The sequence below is a fragment of the Symphodus melops genome, assembly GCF_947650265.1.
Source record: "Symphodus melops genome assembly, chromosome: 17".
NCBI classification, from domain to species: domain Eukaryota; kingdom Metazoa; phylum Chordata; class Actinopteri; order Labriformes; family Labridae; genus Symphodus; species Symphodus melops.
This window is the reverse complement of record NC_136707.1, coordinates 5,585,378-5,608,283: the sequence shown is the minus strand read 5'-3', so window position 1 is coordinate 5,608,283 and position 22,906 is coordinate 5,585,378. Positions and strand designations below refer to the sequence as shown.

Below are 22,906 nucleotides of genomic sequence, written 5' to 3'. Positions count from 1 at the left end.
CAACTCAAGTTACTCATTGTATTTTATGGTTCTCACGCAAGTTGAAATATATGAAAATAACTGTTTCAGTACAGGGTGTCATGGATCATAACGTCGATGAGATTCAGTCAATGATTAAAGATCAGCCATCTCTGCTCATATATTGACTGATGTCGCAGCACACAAATGATTTATGATCGTTTCTGCTGTCCACACACCAAGAAGCATGTCCAGACTTGAGTTTATATATAGGCCTGTATGAATCAATGTTTATCATGAATTCGTCATCTTAAACATATTCACCTCAGAGGATCAGAGATCTCATGGTCTTAGTTTGTATGATTTTTACTTAAGATGAGGGCCTAATGAGCAATGACATCTAGTGGATGCTTAGAGTAATTATGCTTTTAATTTAACTATGTGCTTAAAATCCGAGAAATGTGGGAAAAGTTCATTTTTATAAGCCCCCTCTATCAAGAACTAAATGCAAAAGAATGTTCTTTTAGGAATATCAGGTGAAATGGCAGGTGTACATTATTGGGAAGCAGTGAAATGAGAACAATGGTCCCATTCCCTAAATGACTGATGACCTGAAACACAGCTGTATTGCAGTATCTGAGTTATCCATTCTGGCCAGATGTCAGAGGAAAATACTATATTTAAATGCAAACATTAAAATACCATTAATCATTATTTGCTATGGAGCTATTACAAGAGTTTTGCAGCCATGCAGGGGATAGAGGAGAATAAAAACTACACAGCTAGCTACTCCATCTTAGAGCTTGTCAGCACAGGTTAATAAATGGCAAATCATCATTCAAAGAAACAAACAAACTATAAATCACAATTCTCAAGCTATATACAGGACGGAAACTCAGGCTCTCAAATTCTCCTTGGGCTTATGTAAGATTTGGTACAGAGATGAATTAGAAGGTTGATATAGTGGCCAAACTAACAAAATTAATAAATAAATATGTATTTTTTTAGGTTCCCCCCCCAGCATGGCTCTGATGTTCAAAATTATACAGATAAATGTTTTCTTCTTCGTCAGAAATCCCCACAGTAAAACCATGTTCTGTCTTCTCACCTCAAAACGGATTAATTCCAAAGAAACAACACGTACAGCTATTAAACGGTGTTCTTATGTCTCACAGAGCATAAAATAAACACTGATGCAAAATGTAGGCTATAACAACCATTAAAGGCGTTCCTGTTTCTTCTTACTGAGGCACGTTACATATTTAAATCCATTCAAATGGAAGTGTAGGGTTTTTTGGTCCCAAAATAGTATTTACAGAAAGCCTATACATGCGTAACACAAATGTTACCTATTTTATATAGTATGCAGCAAAACTCAGAAATTCCTGTAGTGATTTAGAAACACCATAAAGAAAACAGTGCACAGATACAAATAGTTAACAAAAGTAATATACATTTTTACTGCAATACAAAGTGTTCAGTAAAACTGACTAAATAAGCAAAATGCTATGAAACGATCAATCTGCACCTTTATACAGTAAGTCACTGAGGCCTCTTTAATGCTCTGACACACAATTACACACACAAGTGCTCATTGAGTTTGCACAGGCTCAATAGAAGTGAAACTTAGAATTGGTAATCTTGTCGAGTCAAGTCTTAGTAATATAATATAATAAGCTTATTAATACCACACATTTAGCAACAAGGCAATTCAAAGTACTTCACATAGGAGCTGTCATAACAAAGGGAAAAGGAAGCATTTAAATAGAAATGTTAAAAATCACTTAAAAAACAATGAACAAGCACAGACAAGATTAACCATGAAAATAAAAAAAAATAAAAAAAAGATTGAAAAGAAACACAGGAATATGACTTCAAAAGCTTCAAGTATTCAGAATTGTTTGCACATTTTGATGGTATTTAAAATGGTGACAGTACTCAGCTCCTCCAGCACGGCTGAGGGCGATAATGAGCCTCAATCAACACCAACGAAGAAGAAACAAAGAGTGAACAGTAAGGCTGCAGTGCTACTTGTAGGACAGGTGTTTGCCTCTTATTCTGAATAACACGCACAATATATCCTGTTATTGGTCTTTGTTTTGCAGCCGAGCTTTAGCTAAGTTCCTTCAGGACATGTGCTACATGTTGGTGTAACTCGCTCACCTAGCAGACTAGTTAGCAGGGATATATTGCTAGCTAACATCGTCACGAGTGGAAAAGCGGCATAAAAAAAAGAAGCTGCATCGAGCTGACAAAAGGTGCGCAAACTCTCAGTTCCTGTGGTCGCAGATAAACCAGCGGCAGTGAAAGGATGAACGTCGCCAAGAGTGGTTACCGAGTTTTTTCCGCAAACTCCTCCGCAGCTTGCACAGAACTGGCTAAGAAGATAACAGAGTAAGAGCAATGTTTTGTCTCTGTCATACATTTCATTCATTGTGGGAACCACAAGGACTTTTAGAACTGCGTCAAACATATGGTGCTTTTTTTCCACAAGGTTATACTGAGCAGCGAGGGATGTTAAATTCAATCCAATTTTTATATGTAGAGCACATTTTATACAAATGTAAATGTAATGCTTGACAGAAGAAAAAGATAAACACAATACAAACTCATTAAAAATAATAAACACGACAGAGAAAGATACATTAGCAGCCAAAGGCATGAGAGAAAAGTCATGTTTTCAGACCACAAAAGAACTTAGATTTTCTACAGACCTCAGATCAGCAGCTAGTTTATTCCATAATGCACCTTCACCACTTTTTGGTAAGTTCTACAGCACCGTACCTGCTGATCTGAGGGCTCTTATTATTGGACTGTAGTTAGTGAGCAGCTCAGAGATATTCAGGTGTCATTTCATGCCATACTTTGTAAACCAGATGTAATATATTGAATTCAATTCTGTAGTGAATTGGAAGCCAATTAAGTTTTTTTTTTTTAGGATTGGTGTTATGTGTTTAAAGCTGGTTTTCAATGGTCAAATATGAATTAATTAATGAATGGTGGGTCATATAAGTGTGTAAGGGAAGTAAATCCCTCACCCATGATAACATTGATCCTGATGGTATTTTCTTCTCCTGTTTCGCAGACGGCTCGGAGTTGAACTTGGGAAGTCTGTGGTCTTTCAGGAATCAAACCGAGGTAAGGAGAAAGTCACGGCTTTGAATGACAACCCAGAGGGAAATCATTTTCGAAAAAAGACATCTTAAAGAGGTTTCATTCATTTGTCCTAGACAACTCTGAGGTCCACGTGGAAGCTTAATGAGACGATGGCTTACGTCTCTAGCTTCTCTCCTTTGCCTCCAGATAACAAATCTTGACCTCGTCTCCCTTTCACTTCCAAAGGAGATCTCATCGTGTTCTGAAATGATTCTTGGATTTGTCTTCAGTTTTGAAACTCTTTTTTTGAGCTCAGGTGGAAAACATACAAAGTATATTGGAACCAACAAAAGCAGCTGGTAGATACAGTATGTGTGCAGCGTGGCTGGATTGTTAATTGAACTTGGGGCTACTCGATAAATAGAAGCACCTGGCAACAAACTGTCTGGCTTGTATCGAACACAAAAAAAACATTTGGCCAGTCAGGGGAAGTTTTTGGCTACCTTCAGATCAGGTTTGTGGCGACTTTTAGATGAGGTCGTTTTGTTGAGGAATAAGGGACGAGGGAGGAAATAAATCAGATGAAGTCAGTCAGGAGAAAACAAATAAAGGCACTTCTGCTATTTGGGATTAATTAGGAATCAGGACCTGTTTTTAGATGCTCCGAAGAAAGAAACCCACCACAGCAAAATGTAATTATTGAATCAGGCTGGCTTCAGGCCTGTTAAATATGTACTCATCTAAATACGAGTCAGCATCTCTGCACGTTGCTTTCTACAAACCCTGCAGGGTGAGTCTAAACAAACACGTCGGACGTTTTTCTTGTAACGCTGGAAAAACAAAACATTTTGACTGGATGTCTTTTTATCTTGACAAGACGAGCAAAGACGTCGGGTTTATTTTTGGAGTCTTGTGGAGTATTTAAAGCCTGGTATGAAAAGAAGGCCGAGCCATATTGTTTACATCGCTGGCTCTCAACAAAAGTCTGGCTTCAGAATCCAACTCCTCTCTTAATAAACTCGAGCTTTACCTTTGTCGGGCTGTGTTTACATGGACGGCCTCCTATAAAGCTGTTTCAGTCAGGTAATAGAGAAAAGAAGAATCACTTACTCACTGCACAATTTGTAGCCCAAACACAAAACAATTTTGTCCACAGCTTGCGCTGAAATGCGGCGTGTTCTTACTTATGCCGCCCTTTGTGGGAACGCGTGTGGAGAGGAGAGCGGGGCGTCAAAAACAGCAGTTTGTTTTAGTGCTGCTTCTCAAGGGCGACACCTAGTGGATGAAAAAGTGACATTCTTCCTTTGAATGAGAATGAAGTGTGCACGAGAAGATGTGATTAACTTAATGAATAGATTTAATTACGACGCTGCACTTTGATCAATACGACTTTATACTTGTAAATACGCCAACAACATAATCTGTCGCCGTATGACAAGTGCTTACAACAAAAACAAAGTTTAACAGACAAAATAGACAATTTTGTGCCATTACAGTTAACAGTCCCATACAACACGACAGCTAAAATGCAGGATAAAGCAGAATGTGTCATCAGAAGAAAACTCCGCCTCGCCACATCAATCCCATTCAACCTAATTATTATTTTTTTTATAACAGAAACCAGAGTGGACGTGAAAGAATCAGTGCGTGGACAGACCATCTTCATCATCCAGACCATTCCACGGTGAGTGCAGAGAGTTTTTGTTTTTGTTTTTGTTTGTTCGTTTGGGTTTTTTTTTGTTTTGTTGCTACAGGAACACGTGTTGTGAAATGATACGTGCCACTCGTTGAACCTTTTGTTTGACAAGCAGAGATGTCAACACAGCCATCATGGAGCTGCTGGTCATGGCCTACGCCCTCAAGACGTCCTGTGCCAAGAACATCATCGGCGTCATTCCCTACTTCCCCTACAGCAAGCAGTGCAAGATGAGGAAGAGAGGCTCGATTGTGAGCAAGTTGTTAGCGTCGATGCTCGCTAAAGCAGGTACGGGGAGGAACAAAGTAGTGTTAGCCTCTCTTTAGTTACGTGTTTAAAACCCACCGACGGCTCTGTCTCTTGCCTCCAAAGGGTTAACGCACATCATCACCATGGACTTGCATCAGAAGGAGATCCAAGGCTTCTTCTGCTTTCCTGTTGACAACTTGCGTGCCTCTCCGTTTTTGATCCAGTACATCCAAGAAGAGGTGATGTTTCCATTCAGACGTCTCCCGTGTGTGTTGAAGTATAACCGGAGGAGAATTGAGTTGCTTTAACCCTTGAGTTCCCCGGTTAAAGCACCGATCTGATTTGTGTTTTCTTGAAGCTTCCTGAGAAATGACCCCAACTGGTTTCACAGAAGTGATCATGTGACCTTAAAAACAAACCAGCAGTGCTCTGCTCGCTGTGATGTCAGTCAAAGTCAGACATTTTTTTTTCATCATCATAATCAAAAAAAAAAAAAAAAAAGATGACACTGTCAGCATATATCGCAGAAGTCCTGATAGAGGATTAAAAAAAAAATAGTCTCAGACACCCCACACCCGCTACACAACCCATATACAGCCACTTCCTGTCAGTCACAGATACAGATCTCACCCTGGTGATATTTTAAAGCTGCACTCGTACTTTGTTATACTTTTCATTTTTAGTCTGTCCGGCTTTTTCTTGTTTGCACTGCTGCTTTAACACAAGTGACCTCCCGAACAAACAAAGTTCTTTGAGTTGAATATCAGAGATGTATCAGTATCGGCTAATTCTCAAGAGGATGTATAGAATAAAAAGAAAAGTATCATCACAACATCTCTCGTTATCTGTGTACAACTATTCCCAACAATTAAGCGGATGGAAACTTTCTCACATCTTGTTTGTGTCTTCTCGTCTTGTCAGATTCCTGATTACAGAAATGCCATCATTGTGGCGAAGTCTCCATCAGCAGCTAAGAGGTAAATGCATCAGGCGCCGCTGACTGTACAACAGCAGTAAGACCTGCAGTTTGTCTTCAACACCGTCACTGACACTGTCATAATGTCATACTGACTCTCTGAATCGTCTTCTAGGGCCCAGTCGTATGCAGAGCGCCTGCGTTTGGGTCTGGCTGTGATTCACGGCGAGGCTCAGTGTTCAGAGTCGGACATGGCCGACGGACGACACTCTCCACCGTGTGTGCGCAACACCACGGGACACACGGGCCTGGAGCTGCCTCGTAAGAAAACCAAACACATGTTTACGGAGCTAACACAGCTGTCCACCTTTTTTTCTTTGCAGATTTGTCAGTCTATGTTTAACCTCCTCTGCAAACATGTCTCTGTTGCTTTTTATTTTATTTTATTTTTTTAAACCATGGTCCAAATAAGCAGGAAAGTCCTTATTGTTATTCCTTCTGCCAGCTCAACTACTTCACAGCAGTCCACGATATAAGCCCCGCCCACATCCTAACACAACTCTTCTTCGTGCTAACCTGTCTGAGGATTCTAGCTGTTTCTCACTCACACCATCAAGCATCCTTGGGGAAGCTGATTTTTTTTGCGTGTGTGTGTGCGTGTGTGTGTGTTTGTGCGTGTGTGTTACGTGCATGTTTTAACCTTCACAGAAACGTCGACACTCGCTGCATCATCCACCTCACTGACAGAGTGGGGTGCTTATGTATCACATCATTGAATCTCTCATTTTCTTCATCTGCTGATATATTCTAACATGACTCTGGCATCTCGTTTTTTTTTTTCTTCACATACTTTTAAAGGTACTTCCTGGTAAGGCCAGCTTAATGAGAAAATATCAAAGAAGTGTATCATTGGCAAATGACTCCAAAAGTATTTATATCCCGTATTCACTTTATTATTTTATAAATTAATCTCTATTCTTTCTTGTGTTTCTACTATCACCCTTGACTTAAAAAATCCTCCTTTTTAAAGTAACTCTCAAATAGCTTCATCGCTAAACATCTGTAAGCTTTTGCTGTGATCGCTCTTTTTTTTTTATCTTGATGTGTTTCTAACCAGCGAGAGGATTTTCCAAGTCTTGGCATCATGTGTTTGTCATGTCAAATATTTGTGCATTTTGTGTTAACGTGGTGTTTATTTGTTGGTAATAGCAGGCAAACAACAAGCTCCGTTCCCTGGCATAGAGCTCCCAAGTACGACCGTAAACCTGACTCACATCTGACTTCATCAAAATGATTCCTCTTCTTATCAAATGGCTCCTCAATTACATGCATGCGAAGAAAAGAACAACAACAGGTTTGCGTCGCGTCTTGTGAAACAATCCAGTCTGGATTCAGGAGAGGAAGCTGGGGACAAAATGCACTCCAAACGCTCCTGTTGGTTTCCACACTTGTCTGGAACAATTAGCCGAAATGCAGCTTTCCCAAGTGTTAAAATGTGCTAGTCATATTTTACTCGAAATGACCAGCTCTTTACTTTAATGCACCTTTCTAAGATTCCAGACCGCTAGTTTTACAAGACGTCCAAACCGCTCTTTGTTTTGTTGTGTTCTGATTTTTATTTTAATCCATGAATCAAAAACCAGAACCATGCCAAACATGTTTTATTTTTTTTCAGTTCAATGTCTGGACTCATCTTGCCAATCAACACATGGTGCACCCATCTAAAACCTGCTCTGAAAAAAAACCCCCAAACAAACAAACAGAAAAACAAAACCTGATCAACATTTGGTCATAACTGCATGTGATGAGAATAACAAAAAGCATGCTTGTCAATCTAACAAGTAATGACAGAAGATTATGAATGGCAGCACTCAATCGAAGTTGCTGCTCGAGACATCATGCTTAAAAGCATATTTAGCGTAGCATTTAGCCTTCTGCGAACCTTCAGTTAAAGTTTGAAACTCTACCAGAGGATGATGTTGAGTTTAAATCAACTTGACCAAACATTTCTAAGGTAGCTACTGCAGTTGCAGATTCTCCCAAGTTGGAACACGTTTTTGGATCCGAATGTTTACTGCTAACGACATGGCTTTTTGCTGTCTTTTGGTTTCATAGTGAGAACAGTGTGAATGTGACTCTCCCAAGTGTTCTGATGCCGTTCCTCTCGCGGTATTCAGCAAATTGCTCTGAAAGGCATGCTCCTCCTCTTCTCTGCTTCTTTCTACTGTGTTCCTTCACAATCAGCGGCTTTGCTGGCTGATTGTTTTGTCAGTTGATTGTTTCCGTATCCCCTCCTTTTGAACGTCTACGTTTAAATGCACTACGATACTGAAAATGGCAGCTGCGTTCTTATTTAGTTTTCTCCCGTTGTGTAGAGAATCTTAATCTTTTGTAATATATAAAGTATTTGACAAAGTGGTGCTCTGTGTAAAAAGGATTTTAAAGCATAAAACCTGATTTTTATTAGGCTAGAGTCCTGTAATGTTTTTCTTTTCCATGTGTAATTAAAGATCCTGTACAGAGATTTTAGCTGGTTATGAAACCGACTGATAGTTACATTGAAACCTCTTCATGAGCTCCAAAAAACAAGAACATTAACGGCATGATTGATTATTTCTAAGTTGTCTCTTTGATGTCTATAAATGCCGCTGTAGGGTCGGTGTTAGACGAGGCGATGAACACATGGCTACAGAAAACTACCTTTTTTTTTTTTTTTTTTTTTTTTTTAAAGCAGCTTTACAGCGAGTGAAATCGCTGACTGTTGACACATTTTTAAAAAAAAAGCCGATTGAAATATTTTGGCACTTGCTCTTGTGCAGAACGAGATCAAAGGTACCGCTTTGTTCCAGAGGGGGCAGCAAAATCAACACAAACTTAAAGCTCCTGCGAGGAACTTTCATGAAACATTTCATACTCCTGAATGGAGTTATAATATGAACGTTTTTATTTTACCACCCAGAATCCCCTAAAACCGCTTAAAATTGTCATCAATGTGAAGTTGGTGCTCTGTAATTTTACAGAAAATCCTGATGAAGAACCAAAAGCTGGCATAAAAGAGCTGAAATGACAGATCACACGGTCCAGATTTGAGTAAATCTCGTTTCGTTTGTGATTCTGATCGGGGGGGAAATGCAGCTGTTGTAAATCAGATTATTGCGTGCATGTAAACGTAGTGCTCGGCAGCGGTGATGTTCGACTTGATGACCGACCCCAGAACTTGGCAAGTGTGTATGAAGAAATCCTCATCAGTGCTTGTCGACAACTGTCGTCCCGTGTGAAGTCTGATTATTCTGGTGCATAACGGAACATGTGCAGACTGCTGCCACGTTGCCTGAGGGCTTGAAAGTAGTTTGTGTCCACTGTCCAGGCTGTTTTTTTGTTTTGTTTTTTACTTCTGATTGGGTATCCTGGGCAGAAAAACCCTGTGCTTTGATTTTGCATGGCATGTGCTCTATTCTAAGTTTGGCATTTGAGTATAATCTCCTGTCAGGGGTAGGTGGGGTACAATGGAGGGAATTATTACAACCGTTGATTGCATTTTTCAATGAATGAAGCAGACTTTCACACCAGCAGAATCCCTAAAAAATAATTTACCAAATCCAGATGACAACCATATCATTTGGCTAAATTGCAGAACATTTTCTCAACCCATTTTACCCAATCTACTGCTTTTAATCAGGTGAAATTAAGTGAACACAACCTCCTTCGAGTGTTCCCACAAGTAATCAATTCTGCTGTCTTTGCAGTAATGATGGCCAAGGAGAAACCTCCCATCACTGTAGTCGGAGACGTTGGAGGGAGAATTGCCATCATCGTGGTAAGATGACCTGTTTTTGGCATTTCTGTTCAAATGTTTTTCCCTGAGTAACGCCAGTCTATTATCAGAGCAGCACACTGAACAGACACGTCAGCCGTTCAGGCTGTTTATGCGTCTGTAGCTTTAAATGTAAACGAGTTGTGTCTGACCACGCCCCTCTCTGGAAGGCCTTCGGTGGGGCGGGCTCTTGGACCCTATTGTTTACAGTGAGAAGGCAGACTCCGAACAAACGCCTAGCTGTGGGAGTGTCACCCACCTGGGGGAGGGGTTGCTGCTCGTTGTGATGTCACAAAGGGACAAATCTCTAAACGGCCTGTTTGAGCACACATTTTCTGAAAAGTGGAGCAGGCAAAAGACAGAGAAGATGTGCTTCCCTCCAATATCCGGGGGGGGTTAGTTGACAGATAAGTAACACATATTCGTGTTTTGAAGACCATTGTAAAGTGTCTTCAACACAATATGTGACCTTTAAGTGTTGTGTTCAGATGCTGTAACTTCTCTCTCTCCCTCAGGATGACATTATCGATGATGTCGGAGACTTTGTTGCAGCCGCGGAGATCCTGAAAGAGAGAGGAGCTTATAAAATATATATCATGGCCACACATGGCTTGCTGTCTGCTGACGCTCCACGTCTCATCGAGGAGTCTGCCATTGACGAGGTGAGCACCGTGTTGTTGTCCGTCCCGTGCGTCTTTCTCACATCGCAACAAACAAATGTGTTGAAGTCGCCGCGGGCAGTTGAATGAAAAAAACGTCTGTGTCTCAAACGTGAGAAATATCAAAACAGAAGCTACAGAGGAAGTCAAAGGTGATAACAAACGTAACTGAAGAACTTATTTGAAACAAAACTTCCTCTTACTGGCTTTTTTTAAGGGAAGGAAATAAGCTGTTAGTGTACTTTTGTTGCATTTCTGTAAACTTCTAGTTTCAACTTTCAGTTCCCTCTAACTATCTAAGGTTCACAAAAAAAAACATTTGAATTTATGGGGTGCTGGTAGCGATTGTGGTTAGTGCGATCCCCTCATGTATGGAGTCTGTAGTCCTCCATGCAGGCGGCCTGGGTTTGAATCCAACCTGTGGCTCCTTTCACGCTTTTAATTCCCAACACTCTCCGTCCCTGGTTTCCAACTCGATCCACCATCAGGCATAAAAAACGTTTCATCAAATGTGTCGGTGTTATTTATTTCATATTTCTTTATGTGATGACAGGTGGTCTTCTTTTTTTTTTTTATTTTCTTTTTTTTATGACAGATTCTTCGCTGTCCCTGTTAGTCACCAGGCCATGTCAGATCTACAGACTTGTGTTTAAAACACTTGTGCATTTACTTTGTATCAAGCAAAGTGTAAACATTCTAAAGTCTTGATGAGCAGCATCAGGACTTTTAATCCAAACTCTTACCGCCTCCTTGTGATTGTGTGTCACCCTCAGGTGGTGGTGACGAACACAGTCCCACATGAAGTCCAGAAGCTCCAGTGCCCCAAAATCAAGACGGTGGACGTCAGCATGATTTTGGCCGAAGCCATCCGTCGCATCCACAACGGCGAGTCCATGGCCTACTTGTTCCGCAACATCACCACAGATGACTAGAGAGAGAGAGAGAGAGAGAGAGAGAGAGAGAGGGCTGAGGTGGGTTGTCAGAGAGCAGGTGCGCTTTCTGTCAGTAACATCATGTGCAGCGTGACTTTGTGTACAAGGATTACATGTGTCCTCATTCATTTCAAGAAACTCTGAACTATCCAAAGTTGTTTAAAATACCGATTCTCCAATTTTAACATCTCATGTTTATTTTTTTTATTATTTTTTTAAAAACAGCTTTGTATAACACTTCTGCACCTCATACACACAGTGTGTACTGAACCTCAGCTGCAGAAGAGAAAAAGAGAGTCCCTAAAAATGCGACTGCTGGCTTTAGCACACATGTTCAAGATGCTCTGCTGGCCCTCTTAAACCCTGTTGTGCAGCCCTGCTCTCTTTTCTTTGCATTTTTCTGGATGCGTTAGTATGAACAACATTAACATAACTGGAAAAATCTTTTTTTTTTTTTTTTTTTTTTTTTCCAGCTTTTTTTGCACCAATTATGGGAATGTTTGGTGGGACTTGAGATCATTATTGTTTACTGTCGTTTATTAAAGTATATACTGTATATTCTGTGTCATCCTCAGTAGTACTTCGCCCACATGAAAGCTTTAGTTAAACTCTTGCTGTTTTTTGTTTTGGAACCTGCAGCGGAGATTCCTGCTGCAACTCGAGAACAATGGGGCTCATTGTATTGAAACGATGCAGCTCAAAGCATCAGTTTACTTCAACGAAGGACATAAAATAAAAAGAACAAGATTTAAAGAGCTCGGCAGGTTTCACTGTGAGATCAAAAGTCAAGAGGTACTAAGAGTGTGTTCATAATCAGGCTTTTATTTTGACGAGGACACCCCTTTAGTACACGCTGTTTCTGTAGGCTACGCTTCAGGCTCACTTTGAGACTCTTGGAAGAGACGGCTGTCATTGCACGGTCTGCAGGAAGTCTGATACCAGCAGTAGATTGAGCATAAACACACAGTTTAGCGCTGTGTCAGTATACTGTACATTTACCTTACTGTACTTTCACATTATTTATACTGAGTTTGAAGTATGCAGACGTGTCAATATGACAAACTCCTGCACGTGTACGAGATGATTACATGCATCCCACAATGCTTTGCAGCTCTTCAGACTATCTAATAGCAAAACTGGCTAGCGAGCTAACACGGCTTACCAAAAAAAAAAAGCAAAAAAACCCCTCAAGTGGACAAATGTTCATATAACTACGTAAAGCTTCATAAATAATAGACATAAAACATCAGATGAAAGTGCATTCCAGTTTAAGACACCGTGCCCTTTCACAAGTCTGGTGTTGCTTCACGTTTGGACAAATACAGGCACGTCTCAGTTTGACCCCCATGCATTCAGTGTTGAGTAGTTTTCAGGTCAAAAATAACAGCAGTAAGACACAAAACATAAAGATGAACTTCAACATCTGTCCAACAACTGAATGGTAGTATGCGTTCCAGCTGTGCAGAAGGTCAGCAGACTGTCTTTTTGCAAAGCAGAGGTCTCCAAATGTTGGACAAATATTCTTTTATGGTGAAAATCTCTTTTTTTAAAAAGTCTGACATCTTAGCTGTGCTCAAATTTTGTTTGAATGTAACTGATGACCTCACACGTATTGATGTCTGAAGGCCGAGTCGCTTCATAAAAAGTGTAACGCTTCATTGCTGGTACATTTTCTACACATGGAAGGTGGATTTAGCTTGGTGCCAGCTTATTAAACGTACTCGGAGCAGAAATACCTAATTGATGATGTTTTTGGCGTGACGAGGACGTGCTTTAGTGAGGTGCAAACAGCACACTAACCTCCAGGTTAGCATGCAGTTCATGCTGTTAGTTTGTAGCAGTTAGTTCTCTTTCTGCTTTCAAAGTTGTGGCTCCTCTTGAGTTTGACTAAACCACACAAGGATTTCTTATTGTGCTTAACAAAGACTCCTGAGTGGTATACCAGCACCTGAACGCACCATGTGAGTGGACTTTGATTGATCCAGGCTCAGTGAGTTCATTATAAAGGATACTGGATATGGCCGGCTGCCATGAAGAAGAAAGATGAGACATTAGATAAAATAGCGCAGCAGTCCTTTAAAATGTTTTGTTTGTTTTGGGGGTTTTTTCTGGCAAATTGGCAACAAAAAAGTACAGTCAGACCTTTAGAGTGGTCTTCAATGAGACCTTGCTCTGCTCTTAGTGAATGTCAAAGTGTTGCTCGGGGGGGGGGGGGGGGTTTACGTCTATGCTGATTGAGCCTTTTGCTCAGGGATATGTACTCACTGAATAAGCCAATGCACAATTGGTTTTTTTTTTTTCATGTTTTTGCTCCTGTTTGACATGTTGAAATTCTCGTCTTCCATACATCAGCAGTCCTTTTATTTGACATTATTTTGTCTCGTCTTAAACATTGGATTTCTCCTGATGTGTTGGTGTTGTGTTGGTAAAAGGTTAATGAGTCGTTCCCCCCCCCCCCCCTCCTCCCAGTTAGTGCGTTTCCTGATGTCTTCTCTGTTCCTTTGCTGGGTGTCTTTGTCGAGGATGTAACCGTTCAGAGACTTACACCCTTCTATGTGTCGTTTGTCGATGTGAATGAAAATAAAACAGTTGCCTCTTTCTGTGCCTTGTCTCTACCACACAAGGAATCCTGTCACTGTGTCGAAGTGAATGACTTTCTGATCCACAGTGAATGCACTGGAGTCTCCAAATCTGTCCACGTTTAGTTTTGAATTGAAATGATTTAACTTCTCATCATATGTAAACCTCCCTGTAAAGGCTTCAAACAACTGTAGATATTCTGTTTATACACAAGAAGTCACAATACATTTATAATCTTAGGTATGTCTTGTATTATAAAATAATAGATGCATGTTTAGTATCCTGACACTTGAAAACAAAACAAAAATTGGAAGACTAAATCAAGATTTTAAGGCAATACATGTTGAAGAATTAACATTTACACAATCTTGTCATAGACTAGAACCATGCACAATTAGAAACACATGTTAACAGTGCATTTTAAGTCTGTCGTGACTGTCAGAGATCCTATACTTGTTCAAAACTTCTCAGGTCTCCAGACAGCTCTGAGGAGCTTCGACCAAGTCGAGGAGCAGGGACGAACACCAAACATCGGTCGAATCTTCACCTGTCAAAATGACCCGTTAAGCTTCAGTCATATTTAAAGCAAGGATTTTATATTCTTAAAAGCTGTTCTTCAACCAGAATGATAAATTTAGTTCGCACCTGAGCATTAGAAAACAGTTTGGTCCTCTTCTGTGTGTCCGTTTCTCTGCTGAACGGACGAGTGTGGAGGTGGCTGTGGGTTTTAACAGGCTACAAAGAGGAACCAGAGATCCGATAAACGGGTCACTTCCTCGTCATATTCTGGGGAAAACAATACACCTTGTCTGTAACCTTTTTTGGAAAGAGGAAGCGTACCTTTTTTTTCTCCCTCTCTGGGCCTTTGTGGCCTTTTAACTGGCAGACGAGTTTTCTGTTACAGCACGTATGAAGACTCGAAGGCAGCTTAGAAATGTCAGTCACAGTATCACCAAATCACCAGCCCCTGTTTCTGTTTGTGCTGATGCGAAGTCACGGCCGCTGCTTGAAAAACCTACATCTGTCAGTCATAATCAGAGGATAACCACTGTTTCATGAAAATTTCATTTTGCATAATATATGAAAAAGTACAGTATGTATGTGGCTTTTCAGTGGAAACAAAGATGTATATTTTCCCCTGGGAAGTGTATGATTTTGCAATGGGAGTGTAAAGAGCTAGCTCTATGAAGACCAAAATAATCTACAATATTCATTTATGAATGTCCAGATGAACTGATGAACAGTGATAGTAAAGTAATACAAGTACACCAGTGATGCATGCAAACATGCATGAGATACAACTTAATAGCATCGGCATGGTCACATTTTCATCTGTATATAATAGTGTTTCATAAAAAAACACCTGGTTCATCATACTTGTAGATCAAGTGTGCGTCTACCGCCAAAACATTTATTTTTGGAAATTGAGACGATGTTGCTAAAAGTGAGCACCAGGGGGTGGTACAGCACAATGTAGAACAAAGACACCAAGCCACTGACTGCAGTCGACACTGCTCTTTATTTATTAAGAATAATCCAATCAATACCTAAACCATTTTTCACTGAGTTTATAACACAAACACGGAAATCAGCATAAGTCACTTTAAGACAAGTCATTCAAAAGAGGTTGCAAATGTTGCTTTTCAGGGAGTTGACTACAACAACTTGGAGTTGAATTACTGCCATTATAAGCGTTAAAACCCTATGTTGGTGTAAGGTTGAAACACTAATATTATTTATTATTGAGAGGGGAGAGGGAGGGGGGCACGCTCGCAAGGAGCCACAGGTTGGTAACCTGCAGTGACCTGTTCGCTTTCGGCGCCTCTACATTGTGATTTGTATTCTGGGATCTATTTAAACTGGGTAGGGTTAGGGTTAAAGTAAAAGCAACAGAATTTAGCAGAAAAGCAACAAACACACTGCTGTCACATTTATGGACATCAGTAAATTAGAATCTGAATCTGAAAGCTGAATGTGCTTAATAAGATGACTGATGACAACGTAAGTATGAAAAGAACTGGTTTATTTGTCTTTAAAATGGCAGTGAATAATAAACATTTTACATTACGTAACAATTTAATGGCGAAAGTGAACAAAAATAAAATGTTTTTTTATACACGTGAAATTGGCAAAAAAACACATTTCGACAATCAAATGAGCCAATCTCCCATTTAAAAAAAAAGATTTTTTAGTTGAACAGTAAGAGAAAGAAACAAAGATTTGCGTCTTGTGACAACAAAGGCTGAATTCCCAACAAAATGTTTGATGTGTTGATTTTTTAAAACAATACAGTGAAAGTTAAGGATGCCACCTGTTGTTCACTTCAACGCTTTCTCATGTAAACTTTGCATTAATACCCATCACTACAAATAATAAAAAAATTAAAAAAACACGAACAAAGTCACGTATACAGGACTGGAAAATAAGCATTTTTGTACGCTTATTCAGGTTGTATTATGGTATCTTTTTTAACATTCTTAATAACCAGTGTGTTCATGTTTTCTGCACTTTATTGTTCAACCACACTCTTCAATGCGCTTAACCTTTTTCATCATTTTGTCCATCACACATCTGTCTTCAAGCCTGATGAGGAAGCCTGCTTCCGCTCTTGAAGTCTCTTTTGGTGTCCGTGTCATTAAGAGATGAGGCAGCTGTTCGTCTTGTTCATAATTGGCCGTTTGCTGCTCTCCTTGGGGAAAGTTTCCCGTCTGCGACACAGCGCCGGACTCAACCAACTGGGCAGGTTGGCCTGCTGTAGCAGCTCCCTGAACGCCTCCAGCACGTTCACGTTCTCTTTGGCCGATGACTCCAGGAAGCTGTTGTTCCAGTCGAGCTCCACCTGTGACAGCACGTCCTTGCTGGACACCTGACGCTCGTCGTGGCGGTCGATCTTGTTGCCTATCACTACAATAGGCGTGTACTTGTTCTCTTTGACCTCCAGGATCTCGTCTCGTAGACTCTTCACCGCCTCCAGGGACTCGGGGTCGTCCACGGCGTAGACCAGAGCGAAGGCATCGCTGTTCTGGATGGAGAGTTTTCGCATGGCGGGGAAGGAGTAGCTGCCACTCGTGTCCATGATGTTGATGGTGACTTTGACACCTCCAACTTCAACCTCCTTCCTGTGGAGCTCCTCCACCGTGCGCCGGTGCTTGGGCTCAAAAGTGTCTTTGAGGAAGCGCTGGATGAGGGCTGTCTTCCCCACTCCAGCTGCTCCCAGAAACACCAGACGCACCTCCGTCTTTTCCTTCACTTTAATAGACATGCTGCTGCTGCTGCTGCTGCTGCTGCTGCTGCTGCTCTTTGATTGTTTCTTAACAGAATTTCTTTGGTCCTTATTTTTTTCCCTCTCTGTCTGTGTTTTTTCCTCCTCTGAGCTGTTCTGATATTATTATGGAGCTGAAGGAACAAGTGTCCGAGTATGCCTGTCAGGTTGAACTGTGTCTTTATGTACAAACACAGATTCTACCCCCTTTCGCTCCTAGCCAATCAGGAGAGGCTAGTCCCCCCCCCCCCCCCCCCCCCCCTCTCTCTCTCTCTCTCTCTCTCTCTCTTTCTGAACCTGCAGGAGCCAATCACAGGTACTCAAGCAAATCAAGTTAAAGAAGAGAAGGAGAGAGGTGCTGCTGAGAACATTTCTATCAAGGACTGTGACACTAACTTTTAAAGATGTTGGATTTCTCTTTAATTTGTAAACTTGTAAGCATTTGTTTAAAATATTTTCATGTTTTCATTTAGAACCAGGTATGTTGCGTTCACAATCGTTTTTGACTGATTTGCATCTAATCCTTATGACAGTGACGAAAGAAAATCGAAATTGGGCCCCGTGTCCACATAGCGGTTTTTCCGGGCAGTAAGGAGCTGGCTTCGCCCCCGGGAGCGCTTACATGAGGCGTTTGTGCGCTGAGAATAAAAGTGCCATTTGGTAATGTCTCTTTGTCAACAGTTTGTAGACAACTGCCGCTGTATGGCGAACATTGCCCTGACATTGCTTTATGCTGCATGTTTGTATTTTAGATTCAGTTTATTCCCTGATGAGACACAGAGCAAAGAGGATGTGAGTACAAGACACGAGACTGCATAAATAGAGAGAATTTAAAACATTGATTTAAGTCATCAGCCCTTTACAAGACGTTGAATGATTGATGAGCACTCAAAAAGATGGTATATGCTGCGTTTTTCCCCTCCTGCTGCGAACACACTCTACTCATTGAAAACAGTTGGGGAAATAAAAAAAGCAAAAATAACAGTGGACACTCGACTGTTCCTCATCAACCAAAGATAAAAGCTTTAAGGGTCACATATTATTCTCCTTTTCAATAAGTCTGACTAAATCTAATCGCTGGAGCTATGAACTATGTTGATGACACCAAGGTTATAAACGTGGGTTGAAAGGGAGCACGCTGGAGCCATTCATGGAGAGAGAGAGAAGTTATGGGTGGATTTGATACCGTTTTTAACAGGAACTTTTTCATTGTTGGGTTTGTTGCTTTGTATTGGTTGACATTGATTCCTCATTGCAGGAACCATTTAGAGCAACCATGTTAGCTCCTTCTTCAGAGTAGGTACCATGCTAGTATGTATGCAGACAGAAAAAAAAGTCCATGGTGGGTATTTCTACCTCATGGATAGTTCCTCTTCAAAAAGTCCCCAGGACTGTTTGATCAAACGTCAAATGACTTCGTTAAGTTTAAACCAACTTTGAGAAAGTTGGTTTGAAGGAAGGATTGTATTTCTCATTTCTGAAGTGTCATTTTATTTGATGTTAAAATAAATCACTTTCTTAGTTGCTACCTCGTTAAAAAAAAAAAAAATCCCCAAAAAATGTATTTTCATTAAACACTTTATAGTAACAGAGTGGGCGTCCTCTTCATTGTGTGAAACTCTGCTCACATGTCAGAGTCTGAGCACTGCAGGGACACGAGTTCTTCTCCTGCACTCTTTACTGTCATGTGGCTTCACATATCAGTGACTATTTCAACCTTTTTTTTCTTTTAACACGTGATTATGTTTTAGACATTCAACAATGTGACTCAACCCCATTGTGACGTGTTTGTCATTATCACCATCAACGCTGCCTGGATCTATATGTGCATGTCGAGTTTGAGAAAGGCTTCATTGTTTCCATTCATCCAATTCCGAAGGAGAAGAAAAGGACGTAACATTTCACCCATCATTATCAGACGTGTGGTTAGAGTGTGCAGACATGTTGCTAGGACAACACCGAAGTTACCTGAGCTGAAAGGGATTCATTAGCAGAGATGTTGCGATTTATCAAAGCCGTCGTTTGTGACTTATAGTCCAGCTGCTCAAACTGCAGAATGATAATGGGTTTTAATGGGGCATACATGATCATTAGGATAATGAATGCACATTTAATGTCAGCATATTACACACCTAACTGTGTGTGATTTACAATCATGTGGTCACGTTTCTATTCAGGTGTATTTCATTTGATAATTCAACAGCAGATGATTGTTCTACACATGGTTTCTCTTGGCTTGAACAATTTAAATTGGACCTTCACCAATATTTCATATATAAATCAATTACAGTCACCAGGATATTGTGGGTTTGTTTGTAATTCAATCATAGATGTGTGTAAATCTGATTTTCCACTGAGAAAACCGACCTTGAATTGTTTGTAATTCAACGAACAGTTTTCGAAAGTAAATGTCTGCTTGAATAACAGCTCACTGGACGTTGCTGCAATGAGCTGGATTTCTCTCAGAGGAGGAATATCAACTCAGGACTTTCTGACCTCTGGCTTCCCGTTCTCTCTCTAAAGACTCAACATTGGAATGGAATTAAAGCTAAAGGCTCCCCGAGCATTTCAGCTCCATCTCTCAGATTCTTCGCTTCATTAAACCTCAGGTGAAAGACGCTCCTCAAGAGGAACAGAAAAGGGCAAAAAAGACTTTGATGTTAGGAAAAGGATAAGGAGGATTTCATGAATGAATTTGTTGAGTGGCTTGTATGGATTTATTTTGTCTCTTGGCTTTAGCAGAACAATTTGTAAACTCAGTATTCTGCCAAGTCTGCCAAGCTTTGTTCCAGGATCCATTCATTTTCTTCAAGGACCAATATGTAAGGCATCTAGTAAATTAAATCACAAAATGAACTTACTGTATCATCAGACATTAAGGAAACATGCTATGTTCATGTGCTGGCTTCTATGTGTGTTAGTATGTCCCCCATTTAAGTTTAGATTCCAGTAGTTTGTATTTGTTTTGACAGACAAGCAATCGAGTTCAGACATAACTGATTCTACCCAGTATTTCATGTATGTCATGTATTTCAGAGTTTTGAGTTCTGTTGTTTTATTATTCCTTAGTGTTGCCTGTTTCCCTTGAGTGTTTTAATGTTTCCTGGTGTAATGTTATTGTGTTGATTGTTTAGTCTTAAGTGTTTCTTGTTTTATTTTGTAATGTATTCTCTCTGTGCCTCTCTGTGTTTTATTTTGTAGTTGTCAGTGTTGTCTGGTTTCCTACCTCTCTTTGTTTCCCTCCGGTCTTGATTACCCTAATTAGTCTCACCTGTGTCTGATTACCCCACGTCTATTTAGTCTCAGTGTTTTTTCCCCTTTGTCTTGGTTCATTGTTTTTTGTGGTGTGTTAGTGTGGTATGTATGTCGGTTGTCGCCCTGCTCCTGTGGATTACCTTGTTTCCCCCCCCCCCTCGTGGCTCTTTTGGACAATTTGGATTTATTATTTGAGTAAGTTTGCTCTTTTGTCTTTTTGTTTAAATAAATATTTTGTAATAAATCTAAAAACCCTCAGCATTTTTCTGATAAGCGTCATGAAACTTGATAAAACCACACAAAATATTGGAAAGTTTAGAACGCAGAAAGATTAACAGAGAGATGCAGAGCTGGCTAAACGCTGAAGCTTCAGTGTCAGAGACATAGCAACCAGCTGGCACATCAGATTGGCAGGAGGAGGGGGACAGCACTCTACATTGTTTAGAATTTTGACTGCAATACCAATGTTAAACACTAGGTGTCAGAGTTACATATTGCTCCTTTAAAAGTAGAGGTTTTTAGATTTTTTTTTTCCTGCCAAGATATTACAGACCCCACCCAGTATAGCTCCAAAAATAGACCCAAATCTGGTTATTAATAGATAGACTACTAAACATGCCTTTTAATGCTCTAACACACTTTATGTTGTGGACACGTTTATCTTTCTCTTTATTCTTGGATTTATTTAATCATGAATCAGATATCTATAATTTATTCTATAATCTTCACTTTTTTCTTTTTCACAGAGACCCTAAATTGGTATTATCATGTACACAGTGTTTATGTGCTTCTCTCTTATCACTGATCTCCGTTACTTTGGCACATGACCCATAACTTGAAACTTAGTAAAAGAAACACAAACCTGTACACAAGGTCAGTGAGCAATCTGGGCTCCAGGATATAAATAGGATCGAGATGGGGGCTCTTAATCCCAAAGAATTGTATTTAAAGAAAAGAGGGGGCTACAAAAGGTGGTGGTATGGATGTGTATAATAAATAACTGAACAAAAGTAGAATAAAAGGAGCCCCGTTTTAGTTGGATATCCGAGAAGTTCTCATGAAGTAATCTCAGTTATGTAACAATCTATATTGCTGATGCTGTTAACGACCTACAAAAACAAACAAGAACAAGACCATAGGCTAGAAGTCAATGCTAAAACATATCTGACATGTTTCATGTTTAGTTAAAAGGAGTCAGGAGGAGAATGTTTTTTATATAACAATACACACGCACACACACACACACACACACACACGCACACATTCAGGACAGAATTAGAAGAGATCAGATGTAGCGCTTTGTGAGGTACGAATTCAATACAAAATGATTGAAAAGTTTTTTTTTTTAGTCAGTAAAAGAAATAAATCCATCAGTGTCAGGAGATGCTGCTTGGTTATATTTACTCAAGTTTCATAAGTACTACATGAGAATGGTTTGTGTTTATTTAGCAGGGTGTGTGTGCATGTAACTAGTGGCTGTGCCTTATCTTAAAATGTGTGACCGGGCTAAATGTTCTGCTTTTCACTCTCAATAGCACATAGCATGACCTTTTGACAAACTGTCAACAGTCACAAGTCTAGTTTAAGATTGCAATTCCAGCACAAACTACAGAAACTGTTATAATAGAACTGAAGGCAAACTGCTTGCCTGGTTTCAATGCACACAGATGCACCACACAGGCTGTTATAGGGGCTGACCCAGAAACATGGCACCATGCTGTAAAGTCATTTGATCTTTACAGCTGAGCTAAGTGGGCAATTTAAGGACAGTGCACTCCAGTGGAGGGTATGATGAAGACTGAACAGACACAGGATCTGCACACTTGTTTGCCCATGGTGTGAAGGCTGGGTGCCGCAGTAGGCTTTTAATCCTACTCAATTCATTTGTATGGAGCAGCATAAGAGAGAACAGCTTGTGCCCATCAAACTGCACACGAAGAAATCGACTGTTTTGAACACATAATCTTATAAGCCAAAACATTTTCTACAATGAGCTCTTTGCTTGACTTTGATGGATGGTCTAATCATTGCAAATAGGCTGAACTGTAACAGTAACATTGCCTGTCATAGATGCTACACCAAGCTCTGATTTGATTGCAATTGCAGACTGCTCCAGCGTCGCACTCGAGGCAGTGTGACAGAACACAATAGCTTGGATGAATGCAACTTGACAGCACAGTTTTATATTGATTTCTACCAAGAGAGACTGTAGCATTGATAATTATTTTAAAATGAACTAAAACGTGCACAGCCTCTGTTTAAACAGTGATTTAAACCTCGTATGTACAGAAACCAGATTTTTCTTCATGTAGCAAATACAGTTTTGAGCAGGGAGACAGATTGTGGTAATAATAGAACTGGTCTGTTCACTACAGTAATAAGAAAACAACATACAGTTTTTTTTGTGATACAGGATTGCTTCTCAAAAACTCGCTCGATTTAAAGGTCACAAATACAATAATAATGCAAAATGCTCTTCAACGTGCTTT

At 40.2% G+C, this 22,906-nt stretch overlaps 2 protein-coding genes and 1 long non-coding RNA gene across 6 annotated transcripts in view; 2 read left to right on the top strand and 1 right to left on the bottom strand.

The window, feature by feature from the left end:
• The first annotated feature begins 1,915 nt into the window (after positions 1-1,915).
• On the top strand, positions 1,916-13,918 carry prpsap2 (phosphoribosyl pyrophosphate synthetase-associated protein 2). 2 transcript variants are annotated; one of them, XM_079365886.1, is made up of 11 exons: positions 1,916-2,352; positions 3,044-3,096; positions 4,672-4,738; positions 4,866-5,038; positions 5,123-5,238; positions 5,921-5,976; positions 6,091-6,236; positions 7,125-7,166; positions 9,662-9,732; positions 10,245-10,391; positions 11,162-13,918. In XM_079365886.1, the coding sequence occupies exons 1-11, from the start codon at positions 2,270-2,272 to the stop codon at positions 11,318-11,320; spliced, it is 1,113 nt and encodes a 370-aa protein (XP_079222012.1). In that variant the 5' UTR covers positions 1,916-2,269; the 3' UTR covers positions 11,321-13,918. The 2 variants fall into 2 exon arrangements, with proteins under 2 accessions (XP_079222012.1, XP_079222013.1); XM_079365887.1 differs by lacking the exon at positions 7,125-7,166.
• Positions 13,919-16,371: 2,453 nt separating this feature from the next.
• Positions 16,372-17,743, bottom strand: LOC306837986 (ras-related protein Rap-2a-like). The gene has a single exon (XM_079365888.1). It carries the CDS (start codon positions 17,160-17,162, stop codon positions 16,536-16,538), a length of 627 nt encoding a protein of 208 aa, XP_079222014.1. The 5' UTR covers positions 17,163-17,743; the 3' UTR covers positions 16,372-16,535.
• Positions 17,744-20,350: 2,607 nt separating this feature from the next.
• LOC306837987 overlaps positions 20,351-22,906 on the top strand; it is a 164,790-nt gene continuing 162,234 nt past the window's right edge. For all 3 annotated transcript variants that reach the window (XR_013781017.1, XR_013781018.1, XR_013781019.1), the window contains exon 1: positions 20,351-20,612. This is a non-coding gene — a long non-coding RNA (uncharacterized lncRNA). The remainder of the gene's footprint in view (positions 20,613-22,906) is intronic.